At 37.6% G+C, this 25259-nt stretch overlaps 1 protein-coding gene across 5 annotated transcripts in view; it reads left to right on the plus strand.

Moving 5' to 3' along the window:
* The window catches only part of Crim1 (cysteine rich transmembrane BMP regulator 1), a 185714-nt gene that overhangs the window by 128839 nt on the left and 31616 nt on the right, over window positions 1-25259 (plus strand). For all 5 annotated transcript variants that reach the window (XM_074049499.1, XM_020170120.2, XM_074049498.1 and 2 more), the window contains 5 exons: window positions 10855-10983; window positions 18660-18816; window positions 20185-20306; window positions 21269-21478; window positions 24882-25097. In XM_074049499.1, the coding sequence (XP_073905600.1) occupies window positions 10855-10983; window positions 18660-18816; window positions 20185-20306; window positions 21269-21478; window positions 24882-25097 (834 nt within the window). The remainder of the gene's footprint in view (window positions 1-10854; window positions 10984-18659; window positions 18817-20184; window positions 20307-21268; window positions 21479-24881; window positions 25098-25259) is intronic.

The following is a 25259-nucleotide window of genomic DNA, read 5'->3' on the forward strand; positions in this document are numbered from 1 at the left end:
TTAAGGGATATAGTGCTTTGTTTTGTAGTTCTTTTAGTTTGGTTTATTACCAGTTTGACCAAATTTCTATTTACCATTTACATCTATGGGGATACCTGCTTACACATCAAGTAGATTTTACTTTTCCATCTGAGGTATTAGATGGGTTTATCAGGCCTGTTTGAAACAACCCATATCTGTATTATTTGAGATCACAGATTTAATGCTAATCACCAGTTGGAAATAAGATTGGAGTCAAGGCTCCAGCTCCTATTTTGTAGACCCAATAATCCCCAAAAAAATCCTAAGGCCAACAAGTACGTGGTCCTTTTGGACTCCGAGAGTCATGTAGTGTTCTGGGTTTGTTTTTCCCATTGCCTGCAGGACCAAACTTAGAGTTGAGTTTGTAAGCCACCTCCCAAACCAGTCCCAGACCTCACAGTGTGTGTTCTGAGTGCTGACTTCATTCCTGGCTGCAGCTTATTCTTTTCTACTTAAAATGTGCCTGAGTATTCAAAAAACAGAAAGAAAAAGATTCATTCATAATATGATTGGAGTCTGCCTTGGGTCTATTGCAGACTCACATGAGGTCTGTTTATGTGCTTGTTTGTGTGTTCATTGCCCACCATGTTCCTGCTTATGGGCCTTGTATGATGGTGGAACCATCTTAGTGGGGCTATCAGTGGGAAGGCTGGAGATCCGTCTTCTTTTTCACCCTAAGTGGATAGCTATTGCTTTGCATATTGGCTCAGTTTTAAAACAATTCAGGGACTCTGTGTTTGTTAGTGAAGCTCAAATATGTTCAGAGATAATAAGCTGTAAGTTTGAGATGGCCACAGGGCTTGGATATTCAGAGGGATCAGCAAGCTCAGATCTTTTCAAAACAATGAATCTGTCATCCTTTCTATGAACCGAGTTTTAAAAAGATTCCATAGAAATTTTATGCCAGATGAAGTTAATTGAAGAGGAGGAAAGCGCCACAGTCATGGCACAGATGAGAACATTATTCTTTGAGTGACACGTTCCCAGTATTACTGTGAAACTACTGATTGGGCTTTCTTTTAATGTTGACGTAAGTTTGAGATCAGTGGCCTACTGAAACTAAGACTTACTAATCAAAGACAGTTTTTAGACATGAGTATTCTATATCTTCTTTTAAATTGAAAATGACAAAACTTCTGGCCAAGATACCAAAACACCATAAATGATACTGTGATGAGTTTGCCCTTATTCCTAAAGATGTAGTAAGGCTCCCATAATGAGAGGAAAAACAAGGTCAGCCAGACATACACAGTCATTGTTGAAACTCACATTGGATAAGCTGATGACTAAGAGATTCCTCTTCTCTTGGAGACACCATAGATATAGTCAAAACATGAAACAATGATCTCAGACTGCCACTCAGCAAAGGTGAAAGGCACCAGTGACTGGTCACTAACATGGTCCAAAGCTTACCAGACCATATGAAAAAATATCCCAAACCTACCCACATCCCAGATGCTTTTCATGTTTTCAGTGGAGATAGGAAAGGATGCTTAAGTTACAATAGACAGGGTTCAAAATGCAGAACTGATTATCATACCATTTATTAGCTGAACATTTTTGTAGAAACCCAGAAAGTTTCATCACATAATGACAGATGATGAGAGAGCAGGGACTCAAAAGTTTTCTGACTCCAAATGCATGAGCTTGGCTTTGCTTCTCTTTAGACATCCACTGTGAGAAGGGAGAGGATAAGAAAATGACATGGTAAATAAGAAAGTTCTTGATCATCATGGCTCAGATTCAAAAGCCATTCTTGATCCTGGCTGCATTCTCATTGTTGAGACCCAGTTACTGATGTTCTGATCTCTGTGGCCTAGTCTTTGATCCCCAGTTCTTTTCCTGAGCCTCTGCCTTGAATTTTAAGCTTGTTGTTTGACCTCTGGGAAAGTTGACTCTTTCCTACTTCCACTTGTCTGTGTCTGCTTAGGAACATCGTTCAGCTTGAGAGCTCTGACCTATTCTCCCCAGCTCTGTCTGTCCTTTCAGACTTGCTTTCTGCACAGCCTTATTCAGATCCAGCCAAACTCAAAACTCACTCAAAACCTCACTGTACAAAATCAATGAGCTACTCAACCCTTATCATTAGACCAGGCTCTGGGATACCATTTCCAACACTTATGCATTCTGGTCTACACTCTTCCCTTTTCTTCCTCTGATTCTTGCCAGTCTTTGCTTAATCATGCAGTAAATTTGCTAGGCGGTTGGCAAAAGTATCCATATTTGATCCAGCACAAAATGAATTCCTGAGTTGAATGAGTGTGCACTTATTCTCAGCACTATCCTAATAATAACATTTCTTTTTGCATTTGGGGTCATCAAGGAATGGGGAAGTCCCAGAAGTAAGTAGTCCAACAATTGAAACGTGGAGTGTCTGACTTTATGTTAAGAATGTTCATGGGAGACTTTCTGCAATGCTTTGTGTACTTCTGTGCATTCCTGAGCCAAAGACAGAAATCATATTTTAGCCCATCACAGAAACTTAAATGTTATTACTGAATATCTCATTTGGAACTACTTGGATTTGGGGGATTTCCATTCAGTTTCCATTCTTACAAGTGTGCCACATTTATAGCAGCCCTCAGATGTAGCTTGCTACTTTAGTGGAGCTCATTCCTTAAGTACCACCCTATGTGCAGGGGGCTGCCACAGTGATGAGGAGCCTAAGGAATTAACTGTCCAATCCCCTAAAGGTGAAGAAGTCAGATATTCTATCTTTTTAGGGATAATATTGACTAGGGGTCCTTTGTTCAAATAATGTGGCCTTGACTTTAGATGCTTAAAGGTCTTTTTTTCCTCCTTATTCATTCAGTAAGCAATACTGTAGAACACATACTGTGGTGGGTGTTGAAGATATAGTCAGTTAATGAGGCATTATCTTCTCTAGTACTTGGGTTGAGAAAACTAGACCCCTGACTGTTCAACCCCACCTGCCTAAGTAGAATGTTGCTATTAAAATGTACATGCACACACACAAATGTGGTGTGTTTTCAGTTAAAAGGTACCAAGATAGATTCCCTTTGAAAATAAATAATAAAAAAATAGAAATAAAATATAAGACAAAAATAAAAGGCCTAGATTTTTCTTGAAATCTACTTACAGTTTTGTCAGTTGTCTCAAGCTAAATTCCTGGATAAAGATTCCCCACTTTGTAACATTTTTTTTGTCTGTGTGGTCATTTAATAATAATCTCATAATCATACTACTGTCTTTTCCCATTAAATGTAAAATTAGTAAAGGAAGAAAAATAGATCCAGCAGCCAAGATTCCTTGGAAAAAGCATACAAAGTTAATAAATAGGTCTAAAAAATAAATGTATGGTTGTTTCTCTATCTGACCACAAAATAATACAAATCTTGGGAACATTTTCACACCATCATTTTAAAATAAAACAAAGAGAGTGCTCTAAGTGTTGCAGAAATTACAAGGATGTAGGTGTCACTTTGAGAAATATATACAAAGGAGGGAAAGGGATAACTTAATGTGTAATAGTCAAAAGAATTTGAAAACTCCAACTATAGTTTTTTTTTTTCCATGATTTAATGAGACTTTTAAGTACACATTCATACCCCATGGAAATTCCCACTTCCAGATTAGGGAATTTTTGTATCTTTGACTTCTTTCTTCTTATTGTTCACATTAATAGTTTTCTCCCTCTAGCTTCACTTGGGAAATTTTGATCTTTATTATGCTTCTCTTCCCAGGCTTCAATTATGCTGACAGCTTGGTGATTTATTTGAATGGTGTTCTGACTAGTTTTGGGCCACATTTGAAAAGCAACTGTGGTAACAGAATGACATATGAAGATACAGTAAAACAGATAAGCTATCTCCTTCAGTTCTGTCTTGGCTAGTCTTATCTCCAGTTTTATGGTCCTGGACAGGCTACTATTAACTGGTGGGGCTACAAGGAGGCTGATATATTTAGCCCCTGAACTGCCATATAAAGTAAGTGAGGCTTTGGAATTTTCCTACTTACTGGATATTCACATGGCTTAACCAAGTCCAGCCAAAAGAAAATCACAACTTTAAGAAAGAAAGTGCCTGAATTAAGTCTGAAAAGAGAACGTAATTGTTCATTTTTGTCTCTCACAATCAAATAAGTAGGCTTGGGAATTTACAGAGAACTATGTAAAAAATGCTAGGCATGATTTAAGCCCAAAAGAAGTAATAAGAGAAACAAGAGCCTGATAGGAATTAGCTTCATTTATCTTATTGCTCCTACTTGAAATTTTTTCACTAATAAAAGACATGTAAGAATGCATCTGCCTTTTAAAAGTACTTTTTCTAGAAATATGCCTATAGTGAGGTTTTTCAGACAGACTTTCCTTAGTGTGTGAATACATGTAAATAGGGATGCCTAGGAATCAAGGGCCCTGCTAAGACAGCTGCTACCCATAGTGAGGTCCTCCAGCCCTGCTGCTACCTCAAAGCATAGCACCAAAAGGCAGCACTTCTGTAGACATTCAAAATCTGGAACCAGATGATTATACCTGACAGAGGCAATTATACAGCTGACCTGAGAGGACTGGTGTGTGCCATCCACAGTTGTGCATTTCCAGATTCACCATACTCAAGAACTGCTAACTGACTGCAGCTTTCCTAGAACTGCTAATCAGAAAGGGTGCTTCACTCATTTCTTAGTGGAGATAATTAGTATTATTTATGAGTAATAAGCGCCTAACTAATCAAGTTAATGAGAAGAACCTTGTATGGATTCACTTTGAAGCAGAAGTTAATACAGGTTAGACCCCAAATTAAAAGCATCTGCTTACATTTTTGTTTAAGCTACATAAACCTGAACTAGAAGTACCCATTGATTATATTAATTGTTTGAGAAGCAAATTAGCATAATTTGTACACATTTTTTAATGTAACTAAAGGTCCAAGTACATTCTTTTTGGTTCTGTTTTTTTTCTACAATCATTGAACTATATAATGTGATAAGATTATTATAAAATTTTAAATCTGCATCTTCAATGGCTGAATTTGTTTTTGGTCTTTTTTCCTTTTTTTTAAATCAAAGTTTGAATTTAAGTTTCAGTTTCTTACTCTCCTTGCTGCTTTTAGGAGAATTCTCTATAAAAGAAAATAACCAAAAAAAAAAAACCAATTAGATATGCTTAACACATTTGTAACACCTAAATAATCAAATATGTTATTTATGATCTATTTTTATGGCCTTGAAATTAGAATCATGATTTCCAGTTTAACTTTATATTTGATTAAATTCATTATTGTCACAATTTCCTTATTGGGTACATAAAATTGCTGCTAGGAAATACTTAACTATCAATCGAAAATACTGGTTTTATTTTTCAGAAATTTAGTGTCTGAGGCCCTGTAATTCTTAAAAATATCAGTATTTTCCTGAAAATATTTTTACTAAAAAGGAGTTCATTGCAGTTCCTAGGCTATAAAAGAAATGTCCTAAATTGTAAAGACATGTAAAATAATGTGCTTATCCAGTTGCAATATTATCAGAGGTTTCCTTCCAGAATTGTGTCCTCTTAGACTTGGAATAAAACTTGATGGCTGAACATCTGCACATCCAACACTATCCCAAGGGTTCTCATAAAAATGACTCTACTGGACTGTGTGTGATACTTGGAGAGTCTTTAAAGGCCACTCAGGAAAACAAAAGGTTCCCACTCAAATGCAGAGTAGGAAACAGCAACTGGATATAGACATAACAAACACCCATTTTTGTTCTTTATTGCTTCTAGGCTCAGAAACCATTTCTAGAATTCTTCTCCACAAAGAAGCTGTTCCAGGGTTCCCTTTAGAAATAGTTGTAGCCAAAGACAATGAATTCCTGCTGTTTCAAGCCTTCTTCCTTTGGAGGACATTAAGGTATTTCTTTAATTCCTCAGCTGATTCAATACAAGATGAGATGGAATTTCACGATCCTGTAAGCACTGCTTCATTGAATTTCCCTCACTAAAACCCCACCTTGTGCAAGCATTTCCTCATTCTCCCACACGAGGAGATCCTTAACAATTTCTCTCCTTTGAAAGAGGTCTCCTAATACATCTTTACCCAACCAATTTAAAGGGGACAGTTTTCTTTGCTCTAAGCAATAGGTATCATCCAGTGATACCTCCAAAAGTTCACCTGGACCTCTGTTCAACCATGGTCTGTTCACCAAACTTGCCAAGGGCAGAGGATCACCATCATCCTTCTAGAAAGGCATGTTTTCTCTGGTACATAATTTCAGTGCCATACCCTACATAATATAAGAGTACCAAAGTGTGGGGTTTAAATAAGAATCTTCTGGTCTACAGGCTAAGACCCCTTAGATATGTTCTGTATGCAAATCATTGTAGCATAGAGTAGAGAAAAGTACAGAATAATAACCATTCCTGATAAATTTCAGAACACTAACTATGAGATAAGCAAAATGCACATTTCACACATTTCACTAACACTTCCTCAGTGCCTAATCATACTGTGATACTGCGATTTTAGGTTCTTTAAAATCACCTCTTTTCCCATTGAGAACTTCCTTGAATTAAAAATCTCATCCACTCTTGGTCATTAATCTTTCATAACTGTAAATGCAATGTTGTTTTAAAATACTTTCCTTCAGGTTAGTGTCAAATATGTCTCACTTTGGAGTTTATGACTAAGAATAAGGAATTGAATTTCAGTTTTCTTATAGTACTTCCTTCTCAAAAAATTACCCTGATACTAGCAATAAGACCATTTCTGAGATAATAATTAAAATATTGTACTGTAAGCAGAGTGTCAGATCAGGTTGTTGGTAGATCATTTATAGTTGCATGTTTTTGTTGTAATGTCACATGCTTCTGTTGCACATATTCTAGGTATGGCCTCACATGGTAGGAAACCAGGTATAAACTGTGGACTGAATAATGAAAGGCAACATCAGAAAAAATACTAGGAGACAACTAGTTGCCTAAAGACATGTCCATTGGGAATCAACATTTACTGCAAGGATGTAGGATGACAGCAGGAAGGGTCCAAGACACATGCATTACCAACCCAAAGGCTTTTAAATCCATTCTGGGCTGGTACCAGTGGCTCAAGCCTCTAATGCTAGCCACTAGGGTCTTAGTGGCATGCCTTGTCATCACAGCCACACAGCTAAATAGGAAAATCAGGGTCCAGGTTTACTCAGACATAAAGCAAGAACCTATCTCAAAAATAACCAAAGCAAAAATGGCATGATTCAAGTGATAGAGCACCTGCCTAGCAAGCAGAAGGCCCTGAGTTCAAACCCCAGGATCGCTGGGAAAAACAAACAAAAAAAAAACTTTCTGGTTTGTATCTGAATAGGAAAAATATTTGTTAAATGTAATAAAGTGAGGTGCAAAACGTTAAGATGCCTATATAACAATGAATGTTATTACACTCAGCCTGATCTATCAAAGGAAAGTTGAATTGTTCCAGAGTAAATTGACAGTTTTCACAAATAAGTGATTTGTTGCTTTTTTTGTGTTTTTATAATAAATATTGAGTGTGCTAGACATTGTAGTGTGTATACTTAACTGATTTCTTCCAGGTCATAAATGAATGGGAAAATGTTAATTTTAGAAGCACAAAAAGTTTTGCCTCTTGCATGCTACCACATTGTCTTGAGGCCTGAAGGGTATCCATCCAGTAGAATTTGTTTTATCTAAAATATGTAACCTGCACATTTTTGGGCCAGCATATACTCAACAGCCCTTTTGTGTATTTTATTTTCATTTGTTCAACTGAACAAAAGCTGTCATACTGAATGTTAGAGGAAAGCATATTGAACACACTGTCTGTCTGGAGAAATGTGTGTTAGATATATGTCTGTAGGTAGGATGGCTATGTTCCTAGTGAAGAAAGCCATTTGGATAAAACATGGGACTCCCTGAGTCAGTGTTGTATTCTGGTCCTCAAATAACCCAGTTTTTTTTTTTTTTTTTTCACTGTCTTGCCACAGGTCACAATCCTAATTCTATCCATTAATCATAACATATACCAAAAAATAGCAAAAACAACACTATTGGTGAAAAATATCACTTAGAGGTAGCAGAGCATCTTCATACAGTTGGACAACACATTTTTCTTTTTTTTCCCTTTTATTATTCATATGTGCATACAAGGCTTGGGTCATTTCTCCCCCCTGCCCCCACCCCCTCCCTTACCACCCACTCCGCCCCCTCCCTCTCCCCCACCACCCCCTCAATACCCAGCAGAAACTATTTTGCCCTTATTTCTAATTTTGTTGTAGAGAGAGTATAAGCAATAATAGGAAGGAACAAGGGTTTTTGCTGGTTGAGATAAGGATAGCTATACAGGGCATTGACTCACGTTGATTTCCTGTGTGGACAACACATTTTTCTAACAAATCCCTGTAACTCGGTAAGAGTAGGATTCCACGCCACCCTGTGATTGTTAGTGCAGTTTTGGTGGCAATTTAATCTTCCCAAATATATGTTTCTCCACAATGTATTTTCTGAAGGCAAACGTTTCTCATAAGTGTCACATCTTAAATGTCAGTGAGGAGTACAAGGTTCTAGTCTGTAAAAATGAACAAGATGTTTCTTTAGCTATCCACTAAAGCAGAGCATGTAGAGTTCAGAATCCATCCCTAATCCTTGTCTAATAACTCTCTAGAACGTAGTACTCCTTCCTTGCTGGGATAATCTGAGGTATGGCTTACTTAAAGCTGACGTAAGTTTTCTCCTCTCTGTCTGTCTTATACTTGTTAAAATAATTTTGACAAAACAGTGGCAGTCTTATGGTTGAGGGCTGGAACAGAACCATCACTTTAGGTCTAACAAGAATAGTAATAAAAGAAAAATGAATCGGTTTGGAGACTGAAGATGTTTGGAGTAAATCTGAAGAGATTGTAGGAAAGAAGTATCTAATTCATTGTGTTTTTTTTTTTATTCATATGTGCATACAATGTTTGGGTCATTTCTCCCCCCTTCCCCCCACCCCCTCTCTTACCACCCCCTGCCCCCTCCCTCTCCCCCCAACCCCGTCACTACCCAGCAGAAACTATTTTGTCCTTATCTCTAATAATAGGAAGGACCAAAGGGTTTTGCTAGGTGAGATAAGGATAGCTATACAAAAACTTGAACTTTCTGATGTTTATAGTTATCTATGAGAAAGAATACTTAATCATTGAAGGAAATTAGAAATTTTATAGCAGTGGAAAGTTCATATAAAAATTTCAAGGAAGATGTTCTTTAGCTGAATATTATAGTAAAAGTAGAGAATGTGTGATTGCCATGTCATATGTACTTTACAGGGAGAATGCTGGTCAGATCATCTTGCTGATAAGTCTTTGTTGTCTCCTACCTGAGAATTGAATCACTGTCCCCTTTTAGTAGGTGGATTAAAATGTAGGACTCTTGATCTTAGTAATGACAATTCAAACCCTTATTTTGGTCTGTCTTCCATGGTAACAGGAGATGAAACTTGAGAAGACAGTGTGGACTAATGGATAGAGTGTTGGACAGGAGGTCAGGAACCTCTGTTCTGTTCTATTCCCAGCCTGCTACTGGGTTGCTATGTAAACTTAGATAAACCAGTTACCCTCACTGCACCTCATATTTTCCATCTGTGAACATGGAGGTAGAGACATTCTGTACTTGGCTTCTTCACAGAGATATTGTGAGAAATAGCTTACTTTGAAGAAGGTCATAGTATCTTTTGGTTAAAAAGATGCTACATAAATATGTCAGTGTCTGTATTTCCTTTGGCAACATTCTTCCCATAGCTTGGCATTATGTGAACTATCCCTCATCGGTGTTCCACAGGTTAGGTACCATTAAATAGGTGTGGTATTGCACAAAAGCTAAGAGTGGGACTATAGAGCTAGATAACATGGGTTTAGATCTCAGGTCCACTACTCACTACTACAATAACCATGGGCAATCAGTGTACCTGATTTCCTTACTTATTACATGGAGATAATGATATCACCTGTTCAAGTCGAGCGTGGTGAAGCTGCAAAGCATTTATGAACACCACTGTAAACACTGTATAAACACATGATAGGCTTTATGCCAGTGTGTGCAGTTACTATTACTACCTAGAGCAGTTCTTCATTCCTAGCATGGCAGGCAGGGTAAAGCATCCCCTCCAGTCTTGGTTTCATCTATGCCTTTCTTCCCATCATGACCGCTTGTCCTTTCTCCTGAATGCTTGTATCTCATTCTGCCACTCCTACAAGCATCTGGGCCCCAAGGATAAACTGTTAGTCATTATTAGCCATCATATCTATCATATGTGAGGAAATATCAAAAAGATAAGAAAAATCCAGATGTTTTAAACTATTCTCTAAAAAAGTCCCTGGTTTATTAACTTGAAAAAAATATGCTAACAGATTTCAGAGTACTATAAATGGATTGTGAGATGATTGACAGTATGCAGCTATCTTGATTATTATTAAAAAATAAACATTAGGAATAAATAGAACAGTAAATTTAAATGGAGTTAATTTTAACCTCCCTTGTTTGTTTTCTGTAAAGATGGCCATCAGAGAGGTCTTATATGAGGGTAGCACAAATTGATCAAATGCAACAAAGTGGAGTGGCTGGTATGTAGCTTAGTGGTAGAGCACTTGCCTGACATATATGAAGCCCTGTGTTCAGTCCTCAGTACCAAAAATAAAAAAGAAGTGGAGCATTAATCTTTTCAAAATTCTGGATAAAAATATTCATATTCAGAGGCTTATAACAAAATTATAAAAGTTTATAATTTGATGAAAACTGTTGATTAGATTTTTGTAACTTGCTATATGAGGTGTGGGATTTCAAAGATTGAATAGCGTCTAAGAGGTAATCATATGTTTCATTGATTTTTTTTTCTCTCTTTTTATCATTAGAACCAACCTACATCACAATTGATCCACCTGCGTGTGGGGAGCTATCAAACTGCACTCTGATGGAGAAGGACTGCATTTATGGTTTCAAACTTGATCACAGTGGTTGTCAAACTTGTCAGTGCAAAAACAGTAAGTAGACAGAAGACTCTTTTTTTCCTGAGGTCTAATATGATCTTGTCAAAGTATATTATGTGATTGAATGTCTTTTTTACTCCTGTTCAGACATTCCCTTGACAGCCTGAAAGAAAGGAGGGAAAGCATTATACTTAAGATAAACAAATACACAGTCATTTGAGGAAAAAGAACTAATTCTTTATTCTGGTTTTCATCTTTGTTTCATTGTGTTCACATAGTCCTTGTTGTCCACTTATATCAGGGATACATGTGAGTGGCTTTGGAGTGCATCCTCTCACCACCCATTTGGCTCTCACTAGAGCACCCTTGCCTGGGTTATCCAGTGACCCACTCCTAGGGTGTGCCATTCCACATATGGTAGCCATAAGCCTTAAAATATGCTTTACCTATATGTAGACTCCAGCCATGACTCCAGCCATGTTTCCAGGCCGTGACCTTTGAAACTAGAACAAGAATACTGCATTTCTCCTGAGGGGTGGAAGGTTAGGGAGAATGTGCCCTACATGTTTAAAATTATTACAGATTCTCTTAATTTCTCTATCAGAATAAATACCCAGTGTCCCTTTTACCATTCCTCAGGTGAAATATTTTCTAGAGTTTACTTGGCCTTTTCCATCTTCTGATACACAATGTGTCATTGTCCTTATATAAAATGTTGCTCAGAAACAAACAATACTCCGGTATTTGGTCTGGTCAGTATAGTGCTATTATAGTGATTAAGTTAGCATTAGCTCTTTGGTTTGCACAGTGTTAGTTAATACTGAGGTTATAAGCAGTTAGCATCAGTCACTAGATGCTTTCACATAGATTGCTGTTAGGTGAGTCTCATCTGTTCTGCATTGGAACACTGCAATTTTTTTAATCATATAAATGTAGGGCCTAATTTAATAAGAAATTATGCTAATAGTTTGTCATTTTCCAACTAATTGGAATATATTTTAATCTTGGTAATGTGATTTTATTCTTTATGCTTCCAAGCTTATAATAAATAAGTACAACTTTTATGTCCTCATCTACATCACTGAATTAAAATAAATTGTACAGAAACAAGGATAGAGTTCTGTAGCACTATAGATCTTCCTACTCTCACTCGTCTAGTAGGGCTATGCAGCCAGAAACATGTCAGCTCCATCTCCACAAGCAGGTCTTGACACATGTGCCCTGGTGTCTTATCTGAAATGAAAACACATTACATTTGCAGTATCCTTTATTGGCAACCCCATTTGCAAAATAAACTAAAGCTGGTAGGGAGTAGGACTTTATGAACCTTCCCTGGCTCCTAGTGGTCAATGCGTTCTTTTCTAGCTGTCTTCTTCCTGAAGAATTACCAGTTGTCAAGCTGTAAGTTTAGAATCCTCTGTCCCTTTTGAATTGACATTTCGTCTATTTTCTGGAATCTCCTTCTATTCTCTGTAATCTCTCCGAAACATAGATAATGGTTCTATAATAAGCAGACTTTCTGTGGGCCACTTTGTATAATTATCCTGGCCTCAGAAGCTTGGGCTTACTTAATATAGATAGATGTTCACTTCCTGATTTATCATTTGTCTTGGGTTTGTCATTCTTCTTAGCTGTAATCATTCATCACTTTCTTTTGTAAGAATATTTTTGATAAACAAGATACAAAATAGGAATTGAGTAATTCTGTATTCTCAGTTAACATGTTACCATTATGCTATCTGCATAGTGGAGTTAGTGCTACAAGAGAGTTTATAAAACTGTCATTGTGCTTGTAGCTGATGCCATCTTTAAATTTCCAATAAGCCTCCACCCCTCTGAGGCTGTACTGCCTTCCTGCACTTAATTCTATCCAGGGAAGGGCCAATCGCTGTCCTGCACCCATATGCCTTTTAGACCTCCCTTTGGAAAGCCATGTTTGCTGGAGAATTGTCTTGGCAGACACATTTGTTTATATAAATTGCCAACCTTGTCTTTTTCACACCAAGATAATTGGTAGTTGTGTCATGAGGTGTTTATATTTCAGTCCTTCTAATGCCTCTTGAGCTACACATTCTTTCTTAATATGGGATCATGCCTAAATTTTTTCTGAACTTCTAAAAAGTCTAAAAATACAGATTCCATTGTGCCTAGTCACCTCACCCATCTAGACTTTGCTATTACAATTTTTGGAATCTGGTCATGCTTATATAAGACTCCTGTCATTTCAGGAGGAACTTTCATCATTAAATCTGAAGAAGCAGTTTTCCTTATTTGTCACTGAAGCAAATCAAAGCATATCACTGACCTTTTGCAAATCAAGACTGTTAGGAAGATCTCCACTACCTTGTCTTTGAGTTGGTGTTACACTTTGACTTTTTGAAAGAAGTATCAGTAAGACTCCATTTCACTCACATTTAGGAAAAAGTATATACAGGAGGACACTGCATTTTATTTGAATGATTTTTTAAACATAATCTTTGTTACCTATTTGTATATCTAGTCTTCTTTTTCTCCTACCCTCCCCCCTTCTTTCACCCCTGCTGTGTTGTAAGTACTGTATGAGGTGCCTAGGATACAATGATGACTAAATGCAAGACATTCTAAGAAGAAAACTCCAGTAGCTGAAACACAAATAAAATACTGCCATTTTAAGCCCAGTGCTGTAATTTACAAAGCAAATCCTGCTAAAAGGAAGCTTCAGTCTTTGAAGGAAACTTGGGCTTCTGCTCAAACAAGAGTAGGGTAGTCACTGCCTTCTCCCAAGGCACTCAGTGCTCTGCAGACTGAATGAAGGAGCAGAGAACCTTCAGCATCAGAGATACCTTTGAACATCATTCTTGTCTACAGTCCCTTTCTGCCCATGAGGTCTCACTATTCGTCATACATCCATCTCATCATATGAGTTAGTTTTGACAACTCATTTGCCACAACCCTGTATCTAAAAATGTAAACATCAGTTGAAATTTGTCAGTCTATCTGGATGGCACAAAAGTCTAAACATTTTGTTCCCACCTCCCTCACTCCTGTTAGCTATCCTGATTATTTGACAACTTTGAAAGCCACATCTTTGGAGTCAGATCCAACCAAATTGCTGGGTACTGGATTCTCAGATTCTTGGGATTGCATTCAACTTCCCTCTCAGGCTCTAGCATCAGTCTGACCTGAAAATGAGGGATTAGAATAAGTTGCTTTACTTTTCTAGGCTTCTGTGTCCTCATCTGTAGAGAACAGGTAATATTTTTTAACTGATGGGTCATTCTAAGAACTGAGTAAGTCCCCGAATGCAAAGCTAACTTCACTGCCTGACATGTGGCAATTGTTTACACACTAGCTGCTTTATAATATCCTTTTCTGAGTCAGCTCAAGCTAGCTGATGTGGAAAGCCCCCAGCTTCCCCTCCTACTTTGTCCCTGCACCATCCTGCCCCTAGTCTTCCTGTCCTTTCAGGACACTCACACCAATAACGTTTTTTGTACTTTCTCATTTTAACATTCATATGTCCTCCTCTTCTTGGTTTTAGTGAAAAAGGATGTTCCTTGTAATCAGGTAGGACATAGTATGTTCTCTGTCCCATTGTAATGGGTTGACAGTATTTATCTTGTCCAAAATTTTCCCTTAACATTATTTTTCTGCATCCCATCAAAACCTTTCTTTTAAATATATACAGTAGTCCTAACTATTCACATTGAAGTTTTCTCTTGGGGATTAGAACTAGTTCCCATTTACATGAAGATTTCTTAAAAGATCCCAGCACCAAATACTTCTCTTCATTGGTTTGTTGTTTACTCATTTTTTCACTCATCTAGTATTTGTTGAGTGCCTACTATAGGCTAAACACTTATAAGGATACAAAGAAGATGAAAATGTCTTCACCCTTGACTAATATTGGTAATATGTTAGTAATACTGGTAATATGCTAATGTGATATGATAATGCTTTTTTTTTATACATAGTCATATTAGGATTAAAATAAAAACTCTATTGAAACATGTCCTTCAAAAGTATGTACAAAGTACATGCCAAGGGATTTTTTTGTTTGAACAAATTATAGCTTTAGTATTTTATCCTATAACAATAGCATTCTTGCAGAACTGCTAAGTGAAGCAATTCATCAAAGACATACAGGGAATTTAAATTATTCCTGACTCAGTTTCTCAAAAATATATTTAGAATAAAGAGAAGTATGATACAAAATGTTTAAGAAAGTACGATAGCAACAAAAAAATAAAACATCACTTAATAAGCTACTGACATTTTATTGGCACAAATTATTAATAATATTAGCTTTTTAACTCGAAATGTTTGCTGCTGTCAGACAGATACAGTGCACTTAACCTTTACTGTACAAACCGTGCTAAATGACATATATGAATTAAATGAGAGCAGTCTTTTGGCATCTTGTCCGTATATTTCAATCAAGCGGATTTACTAGATTATTAGTAGCTTCTTTTCCAATTATAACATTCTTTGATTCTAAGAATAAAATAATGCTTTTATCTAGAAACTGATGCAGACATATAAAATTAATAGCTAGCAAGAAGGAAAGAGCCAGCACATCTTTCATGAAATACATATGAGTCAAGCATCCCAAGAAGGTAGCATCAAATACAGGAAGCCAGGCTTCTTGTTTTCATTTCATTGTACTTCTACTAATGCATATACTATCGGGGTTAAGATTGGGGCCATAATTTGCAGTGTTGCATTTAATAGTCTTAGGAGCTTCATAGTCACCTCAGATGATAACAGGTTGGTAGAAAACTGCCAATATCCAAGAGTTTGAAGTAGTGCAGAAAAGAAGTGTATATTACAACTCCAGAGGCACCATTCACCTCCTGTTTTACTTGGGGGCTATATTGTATTCTTATAATAAAGTATGGATAATGCTCCTTAAGTTGTACACATCTTGGCCCTAGGAGCAAACATCTTTTTAATTTTTTCCAGAATGAAGAGGGTTTACTGTGTACTTGCTATTGACCAGCCCTAATGTCCAAGCTGTTCGCCTTGATAATGTATTGCTCTTAAGAGAAGTCTATAATTATAGATGTATGTGGATCAAGTAAGAAAGGTGCTAGGTCAAGATGGCATGCCCATTCTGCTTCCTAATGAATGTCTCATATCTTTCTTTAAACTTTGTAGCCTTGTTTTGAATTCTCTTCCATTGCAATGCAAAATAAATTAATACATTAGCTTTATGTTGCTGTGACAAAAATGCCTGAGATAAACATCACATAAGGAAGAAAGGTTTATTTTGGCATATAGTTCCAGGCCATGGTTGTTTGACTGTTTTGCTTTGGGCCTGTGGCCAGGCAGTACATCATGTTGGGAATTCATGGCTAGAGGAGCTACTTACTTCATTGTGGCCAGAATTAAAGAAGAGGCCAGGGTCCCAATATCCCCTTCAAGGACAAACCCCCTGTAATCTGATATCCTTCCACTGGGTCTCACCTCCTAAAGGTTCCATCCATCACCTCCCATTAGCACCACAGGCTAGTAACCAAGTGTTTAATACATACAACACTTATTTTTAGCAAAGTGTTTAAACTTGAATGATGATGCAGCAACTTTTTTAAAAGAAGTGAAGAGTATTCTAGACTGAGATCTATAAAAAGACTTCCTTCTTTCAGGACCAGAAAAATAAAGGCACAAATGTGCTCAGTTGCAAGGAATTCCAAAGTTAAAAGTAATTTAATCCTCAAGGATACTGACTCCAGGAAGTTCTAGTAGGGTGTTTAATTCATCTCTTTCCCAGCATACTCCACTTAGTATCATGACTTTAAAAATTCTTGTAATTGAAAAAAACAGGTTCACAACTTAGATCTCTGTGTCAAAGAAAGAAAAGTAGCCATGAAAATCTTCTCCTTCTTTAACCATTCCTTTAGTAATGGAAGATTTTCCAAGTCATATAAGTACAAAATCTTAAATGAGCCACTTAGAATTTCTCTTTTAAGGATGCAGCTTAGTATTCAGTTGCTACGGACCCACAAGGTTTTATTAAATAAATGTAACGAAAGGTTTATGATCATGACAAAGTAGAAAATTATGCCATAAATCAAATTTTCACTTTTAAATGATAGCAAATTAAATATGTAAGTATTGCCAGCTAAGATTCACAAAAGATGCTCCCATAAAATATTTATGTAAAATGTGGACCCATTTTACCTATTAATTGTATTTAAGGTTTAATTTCAGATTATAAGATTTGTCTGTAGAGGGGACATATGTGTTCTGGTTTCCTTAGCAATTTACATGGCATTACAGTATTATGTCTTGAAATTGTCCAAATAAAATAAAATTCATTTATCTATCCAACATTAATAGTCTCTGCTCTCCTCTTACCAGTCCTTGCAAAACGGTGTTCCAACATTGCCATACTTTTGCCATCACCATATCAGCTTCCTTCTTTAAATATGCTGTCCTTTTAAATTCTGCGTTTAATTCAACAGGCTCGATTTGCTTTATTTATATCATCAAGCATGCTTTTCCTCACTTAACATTTTTATTCGCTATATTTTAGTAAGCCCTGTATTTCCTTTTAAAGTCATTGTAATCTTAAACTGGCAGAGGCCACTATGGGAAGGGGACCAGGAAGCGGTGAAGAGGTCTGTTAGAGATGAACCAATGTGGATTGCAATATACAAGTACATGGAAGCAATGCTAGGAATCTCTGTATAGTTATCTTTATCTCAAACTAGCAAAAATGCTATGTTTTTCTTACTGCCTCTTATGTTTTCTCTTCAACAAAATCAGAGAACAAGGACGGGAGGTGTGGCCCAAGTGTTAAGAGTACCTGCTTTGGAAGCACAAAACCCTGAGTTCAAACCCCAGTCCCACTGAAAAAAAAAAATCAGAGAAGAGAGCAGAACAGGTTCTGCCCGGAAACTGGGGGCAGAGGTGGAGCACAAACAGTGTATACACATATAAGTAAATGTAAAAATGATTAAATAAAAGGTGCCCCAGACTCAGGCCTCTTTCTGGAGAAAAAAAAAATATAATTAAAAAAAAAAGAAAAAAACATTATTTTAGAAGACTTCTTTTGATTAAGCTAGTATTTTCAATAGTGTCCTTTGACAGGTCATTATTGCTTCTTTCCTTTTTTTTTTTCTTCTAAAATAATATGGTAACTGATTACCAAAGAACAGTTTAACATCACTCCAGATTCTGCTAACAGGGATGACTTAGATATCCTAAAAAGGAAGAACGGGTCAGAAATCCCTTATGCTATATGCAGTTTGCAGTGTTATATAATACCATCCCCAAAACCCACAAGAGTAAATACTATGTGAACATTTAAGCAGATGCATTATCTGCGATGGCATGCAATAAAAATAAAATAATGAAATTTGGAGTGTTAAGTTTCTTATTTCCACATTTTAGGATAAATAGCTGTCAGTAGTTTGAGGTGACTAATTTAAAAGATTCATGAAAAACTGCATTAGTCTAATTATTGTTATTAGCCCACTGTTCATTCAAAGTCTACCACATCTAATTGGGCTTCAGAAATCCATTTCTCAAAGTTGGACTTCATTTTGTGTATTAATACCAAAAACTAAAGCCATGTTGTGATAACTAAGAAATAACACAATCTGTACTTGTTAATTATGACTACTGCTGCAGTAGAGCTGAGCACTTTAAATCTGTGGAGATTGGAGGATTTGGGGAAGGTATGAAGCAGTGATGTGCTGAGGTCTATTTGTCTTTGGAAAAAACATACAATCCGTGTGTCTTTACAGGAGAGGAGCTATGCTCAGGCCTGAAGCGAGGCTGTACCTTGGACTGTCCCTATGGCTTCCTAACTGATGCGCATAACTGTGAGATCTGTCAGTGCCGCTCACGGCCCAAGAAATGCAGACCCATCATCTGTGACAAATATTGTCCACTCGGATACCTGTATGTATTTCTTAATTCAGAGAACTTATGATTAAGTGTAACATGTTGAAATGTTCATACACATTCTGTTGGCTGTTTGTGTCTTTGTGAATATGTCAGTGATGTTCTGAGTCCAGAATATCCATCCTGGTTTTTTGCTAGGTGATTCAGAAAGCAGGGAAAGGATTGTGTCCAAAGATAAGAATCACGTTTTGTTTACTCTTTTGTGGAGATGGGCCAGATATACCCTTGGAGTTTCCTTGGAGATGAGGCCCATGACTTATATTTTTAAGTATTCTTTATTCAGTCAAACCCTACAAGAATCTAGATTATTCCATGGAGGAAATAAACACTTCACATTCATTTTTGTAGTCTATATTAGCTTTTAATTTAGTCTTTATAGCAAGATGATCCCTGAGAAAAATCACCTTTCAGAATCTTGCATTATTCCCTTTGCTCTCTTCCATTTCAGTCTCCCTGCTTTTCTCATTTGATACATTTGTATCAAGTTATAAGGGACTTAGATTCATATCGTTTGCCCATCTTCTTTCAGTCATCTATTTTATTCTTCCTTTGGAAAGTTCAACATTGAGGAATGGATCTTAAGTCTCATTTTAATTAGATAATTAAGTTGGGAACATTATTTTTAAAAATTTCAAGCATATCTTCATTATTCTTAATCCTGCAATATGAGTATGATACCAATAGATGGATGTATAGCTGTTTCATCTGTTAACTGCTAATGTAAAATAATGCAACATTATCACCATATGATCTACTGATAATGCTATATTCTTTTTAAACTAGACCTAATGAGGTAAATACTGGACATTGAGCAAAGGACCTCTGAAGACTTACTCTTTATCAGTGTTTTTGTAGCCTTCCCAGGTCTAAGGGTCCTTAAGTGCTCCTGTTTTCTATAAGTGTCAGTAGACATTAAAATTATTACAGGTGTCTGAAATCACTGAGAATATAGTTTTCTGAGGAAGCCTGCAGCCCTAAAAAAAGAAAGACGTTTGTTCCTAATGCTAATATCCAACACTACCAATGATACATCATCCTTCACCTTCCTATTCATAGAGTTGTACGTTCATCTTTTATATTGTGGCACCACTTTTCCTAATTAAATCAGTGTTCACATCTTAGGAATTCTAACAGCTATATCCCAGAAGCACAGAAGTGCTTGGACAATTCTAAACCTTGGTTGTGGGTGGGTAGTGGTCATCAGTACAGGTAGCTAATTACACATCACCCCAGGAGGTTTGAGAGCAAAAGTCAAGTCATTCTGCTTAAATGGTAGTATCATTACATTGACCCTTAGTTTGAGTGCTTGTGCATCATTTGAGACTTTCTGATATTCTGACCTATGGCAAAATTTTAATTACCCAGGAAGAATAAGCACGGCTGTGACATCTGTCGCTGTAAGAAATGCCCAGAGCTCCCATGCAGTAAAATCTGCACCTTGGGCTTCCAGAAAGACAGTCATGGCTGTTTTATTTGCAAGTGCAGAGGTAAGTGTAAGCTTGCAGCCCTTTCCCTTTATAGGAGCCAGGGGAACAGACACAAAGAACAGAGAAACATCCAATAAGTGAAAGGGTTTAAGTGAGTGCTGCCTGCTCTGACACGAATGTTGCTCTCTAGGACCCTCCCACAGGACTCCTTTTTACTTTCATCTTAATGGAATAAAAGGTCTCAACACAAAATTGAAAGCAAGCATATGATGGATAAGCACATTGACCAGATTAATCATTTCTTAGCTCTTCACTTTTACTTGTCTTTGGAACTTTAGCCTAACGCCAAAGTTTATTTCAGCCTCCATAAAAAGGATACCACTCTGCTCAAGAATGGCACTGGCACAACTGAAAATGTGGAGAGCCTCATTTTGGAGCCCTTGAGTGTAGTGTAACTAAAAGTCTGCTCCTCTGTTTTCTGGGAAAAGCTTTCCATGGGAATTTAGGCTTGGGCTGAGAAGCACATGCCAACCTAGAACTGTATATGAGCACAAATCCTGGGCATCCCCACTGCCTGAGACTTCCTGCATTAAACAATAAAAGATCCCTAAGTTATAGTCAGTTTTTTCAGAGTTGGACAGTTAACCAATTCAGTGGTGTTTTGAAGGGGTCAGAGAATGAACAAAAATCTCAGTTGCTTCAGTAAATCTATTAGTTGTAAAAGACCCAGGATTTCTCCATTGGATGAAACTTCTAAAGTGACAAGAATAAAAAGAATAAAAATCAGCAACAATTCCACCAATAGGAGAGAAACATATTTGTAGATTTTTTTTTTCTGTTGTCTTTTTTCAAAATTGAGAGCCTTTTGGTTTAAATTATTTTCCTGAGCATTTCTCATGTCACCAACTGTCCTTCATAGACATAGTTTTTGATGGCTGTGCTCCATTCCATGTAAGGACACTACAGGCTGTTTCTCCTGTACTATAGCTGCTTCTTTACCAGGCTGCCTTCTGTCTGTCCAGAGGTCCCTGCTTCAGCTGGGCCACCTGTCCTGTCAGGCACATGTCTGTCCATGGATGGCCATCATCATAAAAATGAGGAAAGCTGGCATGATGGGTGCCGGGAATGCTACTGTCACAATGGACGGGAAATGTGTGCCCTGATCACCTGCCCGGTACCTGCCTGTGGCAACCCCACCATTCATCCTGGACAGTGCTGCCCGTCATGTGCAGGTAAAATCTGGCTGCTCTCTGTGTACTTGAAATGCATAAGACTTCTCCCTTGGGACCTTGTACATACCTGTGACTCTGGGGGAAATGCAGTGTTAATCCTGAGACACTTTTCAGCCCTCTGTGGCTTCTATTAACAACAGCTACAGAATCAGCCAGGTATTATAAATGATTAGCCTAGGACCAGAGAAAATTCTAAAACTCTAAAAACTGTTCTCCTTATTTTTTTAATGGTTTGCTCAGTTATATTGATTGATCTTTGAACAGCTTTTCTATTAAGGTTGTGGGTTTGTATACTTAAATCCAGCTCTTCATTTTACAGATAGGATATTATAGTTTATTGCCTTAGTTAATTTAAGGTGATTGGTGCTAGTTTTATAAAAGCTTATCACTTATCAAGTAATACTTGAGAGGGAGAGAATTATTGAGGTCTGTGGCTATTGCTTTCTTTTTAAATTAATGGACATGTGGCACTGTTGCCAAATGAGAAATTTAGAATAGCTACAAATCCAAAACATTTAAAGTTATAATAACAGTAATCAAGATAAGTTACTAAAAGAAGAGATTTTTAATTCATGACAGTCTGAATTATAGCTGTCAATAATAAATTATTACCATAAAACCTCATTTAATGCCTTTAGCTAAGAACCTCAACACAGTTCTGTTTCTACCATTTCTCCTCTAGCAGGCTACTTTGAGGAAGTATACAGGAAGAATACACTTACTCAGTGTTTCATTTAGAAAACAGAGATGAAAGACTAACCCTCCTATGCAAAGTAAAATAGTTAGAAGACCAGGGAGAAGCAGAGTCTCCTGATTCTAACATCAGATTTCTCTTAATGTTTAAACTGTCGTATTTTGGAGCCATGCTTATTTTTCCTCTGGTCCATCTTTGTCCTGTCTTTATGGATGACTCTATCTATGCAAAGGATGTAGTCAGGAGCCTGAGGCCTGGTCCTTTTGCAGTAAGGCAGGACTGGAGGGTCAGGTGGCTTATGCTAGCCAGACTGCACCTGTGTTGCCTCCCCTGGCACAGAACAGGTTCTGCATACCTCAGTAATTGTGAAGTCCAACTGACAGGCAGCTCCAATATCTCTGTAGAGGACAGATTACAGTGCAGAATAAACAGCTAGTTTTGTTTCGCCAAAGTTGTTAGATGTACTCTGTATCAAAACTCTTCTCCTTCACATATTTTGCTAGTTTATTGTGAAAACCACAGTGTCCAGAGGATCAGAAGGTAAATATGCATGATAGTAAAATAGAAGTCTGTATGGACTCTTTTGAGGATAGGAAGATCATTTCTTCCAATAGGACTTACACTTCGATTACAAATTTGCATGTGTAGAGTAGAGTTCTGCACTTGCTCTTTGTTAACACCATGCTCAGTGAGGAAGTCTGAGTCAGGCAGGTGAAAATGCACAGACTTGTCTCAGAACAGATAATTGACCTAAGAACTGAAAGTCAGTGGGCTCAGAAGGATATTTGCTAGAAAGATACAGAAAGTTCTTTTATACGTATTTATTGATATATTATTGTGGCTTTTGGGATATATGTATACAAAAACACATAGATATGTAGAGTGACTTTTTTTCCAAAATCTTTGGTGGATTGCCACATGTGAGTTCTTCTGACTTGAGACCCTAGAGCCATTCATTCTACTTTAAAGAATATTTTCTGCCCAACCCAGGATGAATGAGCAGCCCCTAAACTCTTCTAGTAGAATAGTCAACAAATGATGGTGTATCTCATCTTTTTGATCCTTTTCCTTTTTCTTTCCTCTCCTTCTCAGCCCCTCTCATGTTGTACCTTGAGGCACATAGTAGAACAAAGGGATTAGAGAGATAAGACCCCTGCAGACACATAGGACCTTCTACATGTCAGGACCACCCCCCTACACGCCAGCATTTAAAGCGTAGAAATTATCAGTCCTCTCTGTAAGCCTTTTTTGAATGCAAAAAGGCAGTCTTTTTCGAACATTAGTTTATTGATAGTCCTTGGGACAATTTTTTCTTTCTCTATAATGGCTAAGAAATATACTTAAAGCATCTTGTCCCAGCTCAGTTTTCATTCCAATTACATTTTTCTCTGCCATTCATATACTGAAAATTTGGTAAGGTTGCTTGTGAATATAAGCATTGACTAATGGCAGTTTTCTGGGACATGCCCACTTGGTCAAAATTCCATTCTTCCCTAGTTTTCTTGATACAAAGCTGTCCAGAAAGTTTCCTCCTTAACTGGAGGTTGGCCCACAACACTTTATCCCATCAGTATTGGTGACCTGTTGCTTTGAAAGTCACAGCCCTGGCAGTCTTAGGCAATTTCAGCTCTGAGCACCTCTATACAAACAAGGTAGTTCTCATGGGGCCTGACATCCAGTGAGCTCCAGGCCTGAGCTAGCCATGATGTCTCCAGTCTATTTCTCAGCAGGATTCAGCACTGTCAGCACCTCCTTGAAGTGCTTGTTGTGTTTGGACTATAGAAATATGGTTAATGTGTTCATACTTCTCATTTCCTCAGCACAACTTGAGGGCAACTCCCAGTATTTCTCCAGACATTTCAACATTAAATTCTCTCTCTATCATTATCATCTCACCAAGAGACCAAAACCACCTGTCCTCTGGGGAAAGAAATCATAGTTATCATCAGCCTCTCAGCATTTCCCTCTCTGGATGATGATATCACCCAACAAATGTTTAGTCTCAGGTGAGAATTTTCAGACTGTTGATTCCATTGGAGCATTCCTAGTCTGTGTGCTGGCAGCCTGCTGAGATGAGATATGGCCTGTTGACAGTAGACAGTATTTCCAAGCATAAAAGTGCTCAGGTCCCAGAGACAAATGAAGTGGACAGGTTGTGCATCATTTGAAAGTTCTGTTTAATCTAGACCCACACCCATTATCTAGTCCACTATAGTCTTAGGTTCCAGTTCCTTGACTGTGCTTAATACTCTGAGCTCACAGTTTTCTCATATGTAAAATAGGATGACATTACTTTCCTCACAAAGTCAGTGTAAGGAATAAATAAAATGAGTAAGTTGAAAGTACTTAGTAATTGGACCACAGCAAGTACTCAGCAAGTGAGACATCTTTATTCTAGACAACTCTTTCACATTCTCAGGGGTGCTTGAGCATCCCTGTAATTTAATTCTTACTGAATTCACTCATGACTTGACAGGTTCGAGCCACTTGAACCTTGCTTCCTGAAATTAACTCTTCAAATACTGTTCTGCATTTCTATGCATGGAATATTTTTCTTCTCTTCATTATTCTCTTGATAAGAATAGGGTGAGATACTCTTCAGACAATTTGGGTTTTCTCTCCCCTGAAGCATAAAGCACCAGGTGTTTCAGGAGTTGGAAGATTGTAAATGAATAATGTCTTGCATTTTGATTTTATGTCATTTCCAAGATGACTTTGTGGTGCAGAAACCAGAGCTCAGCACTCCTTCCATCTGCCATGCTCCTGGAGGAGAGTACTTTGTAGAAGGAGAAACATGGAACATCGACTCCTGTACTCAGTGCACCTGCCACAGTGGCCGGGTACTATGTGAGACAGAAGTGTGCCCACCACTGCTCTGCCAGAACCCTTCACGCACCCAAGACTCTTGCTGCCCACAGTGTACAGGTAACCAGCATGGTGCCACTGGGCACACTTGGTGGAAAAGGACACAGCTCTAGGCATTGCCATTCTGCAGGACCATCAGGTTGGGATGAGCCTCACGTGAGAGTATGCCAAACCTAAAAACCCAAGAAGGAACATCTAGCAGCTTGCTTCCTAAATTCATTC

Source organism: Castor canadensis, chromosome 12 (genome assembly GCF_047511655.1).
Source record: "Castor canadensis chromosome 12, mCasCan1.hap1v2, whole genome shotgun sequence".
Classification (NCBI taxonomy): domain Eukaryota; kingdom Metazoa; phylum Chordata; class Mammalia; order Rodentia; family Castoridae; genus Castor; species Castor canadensis.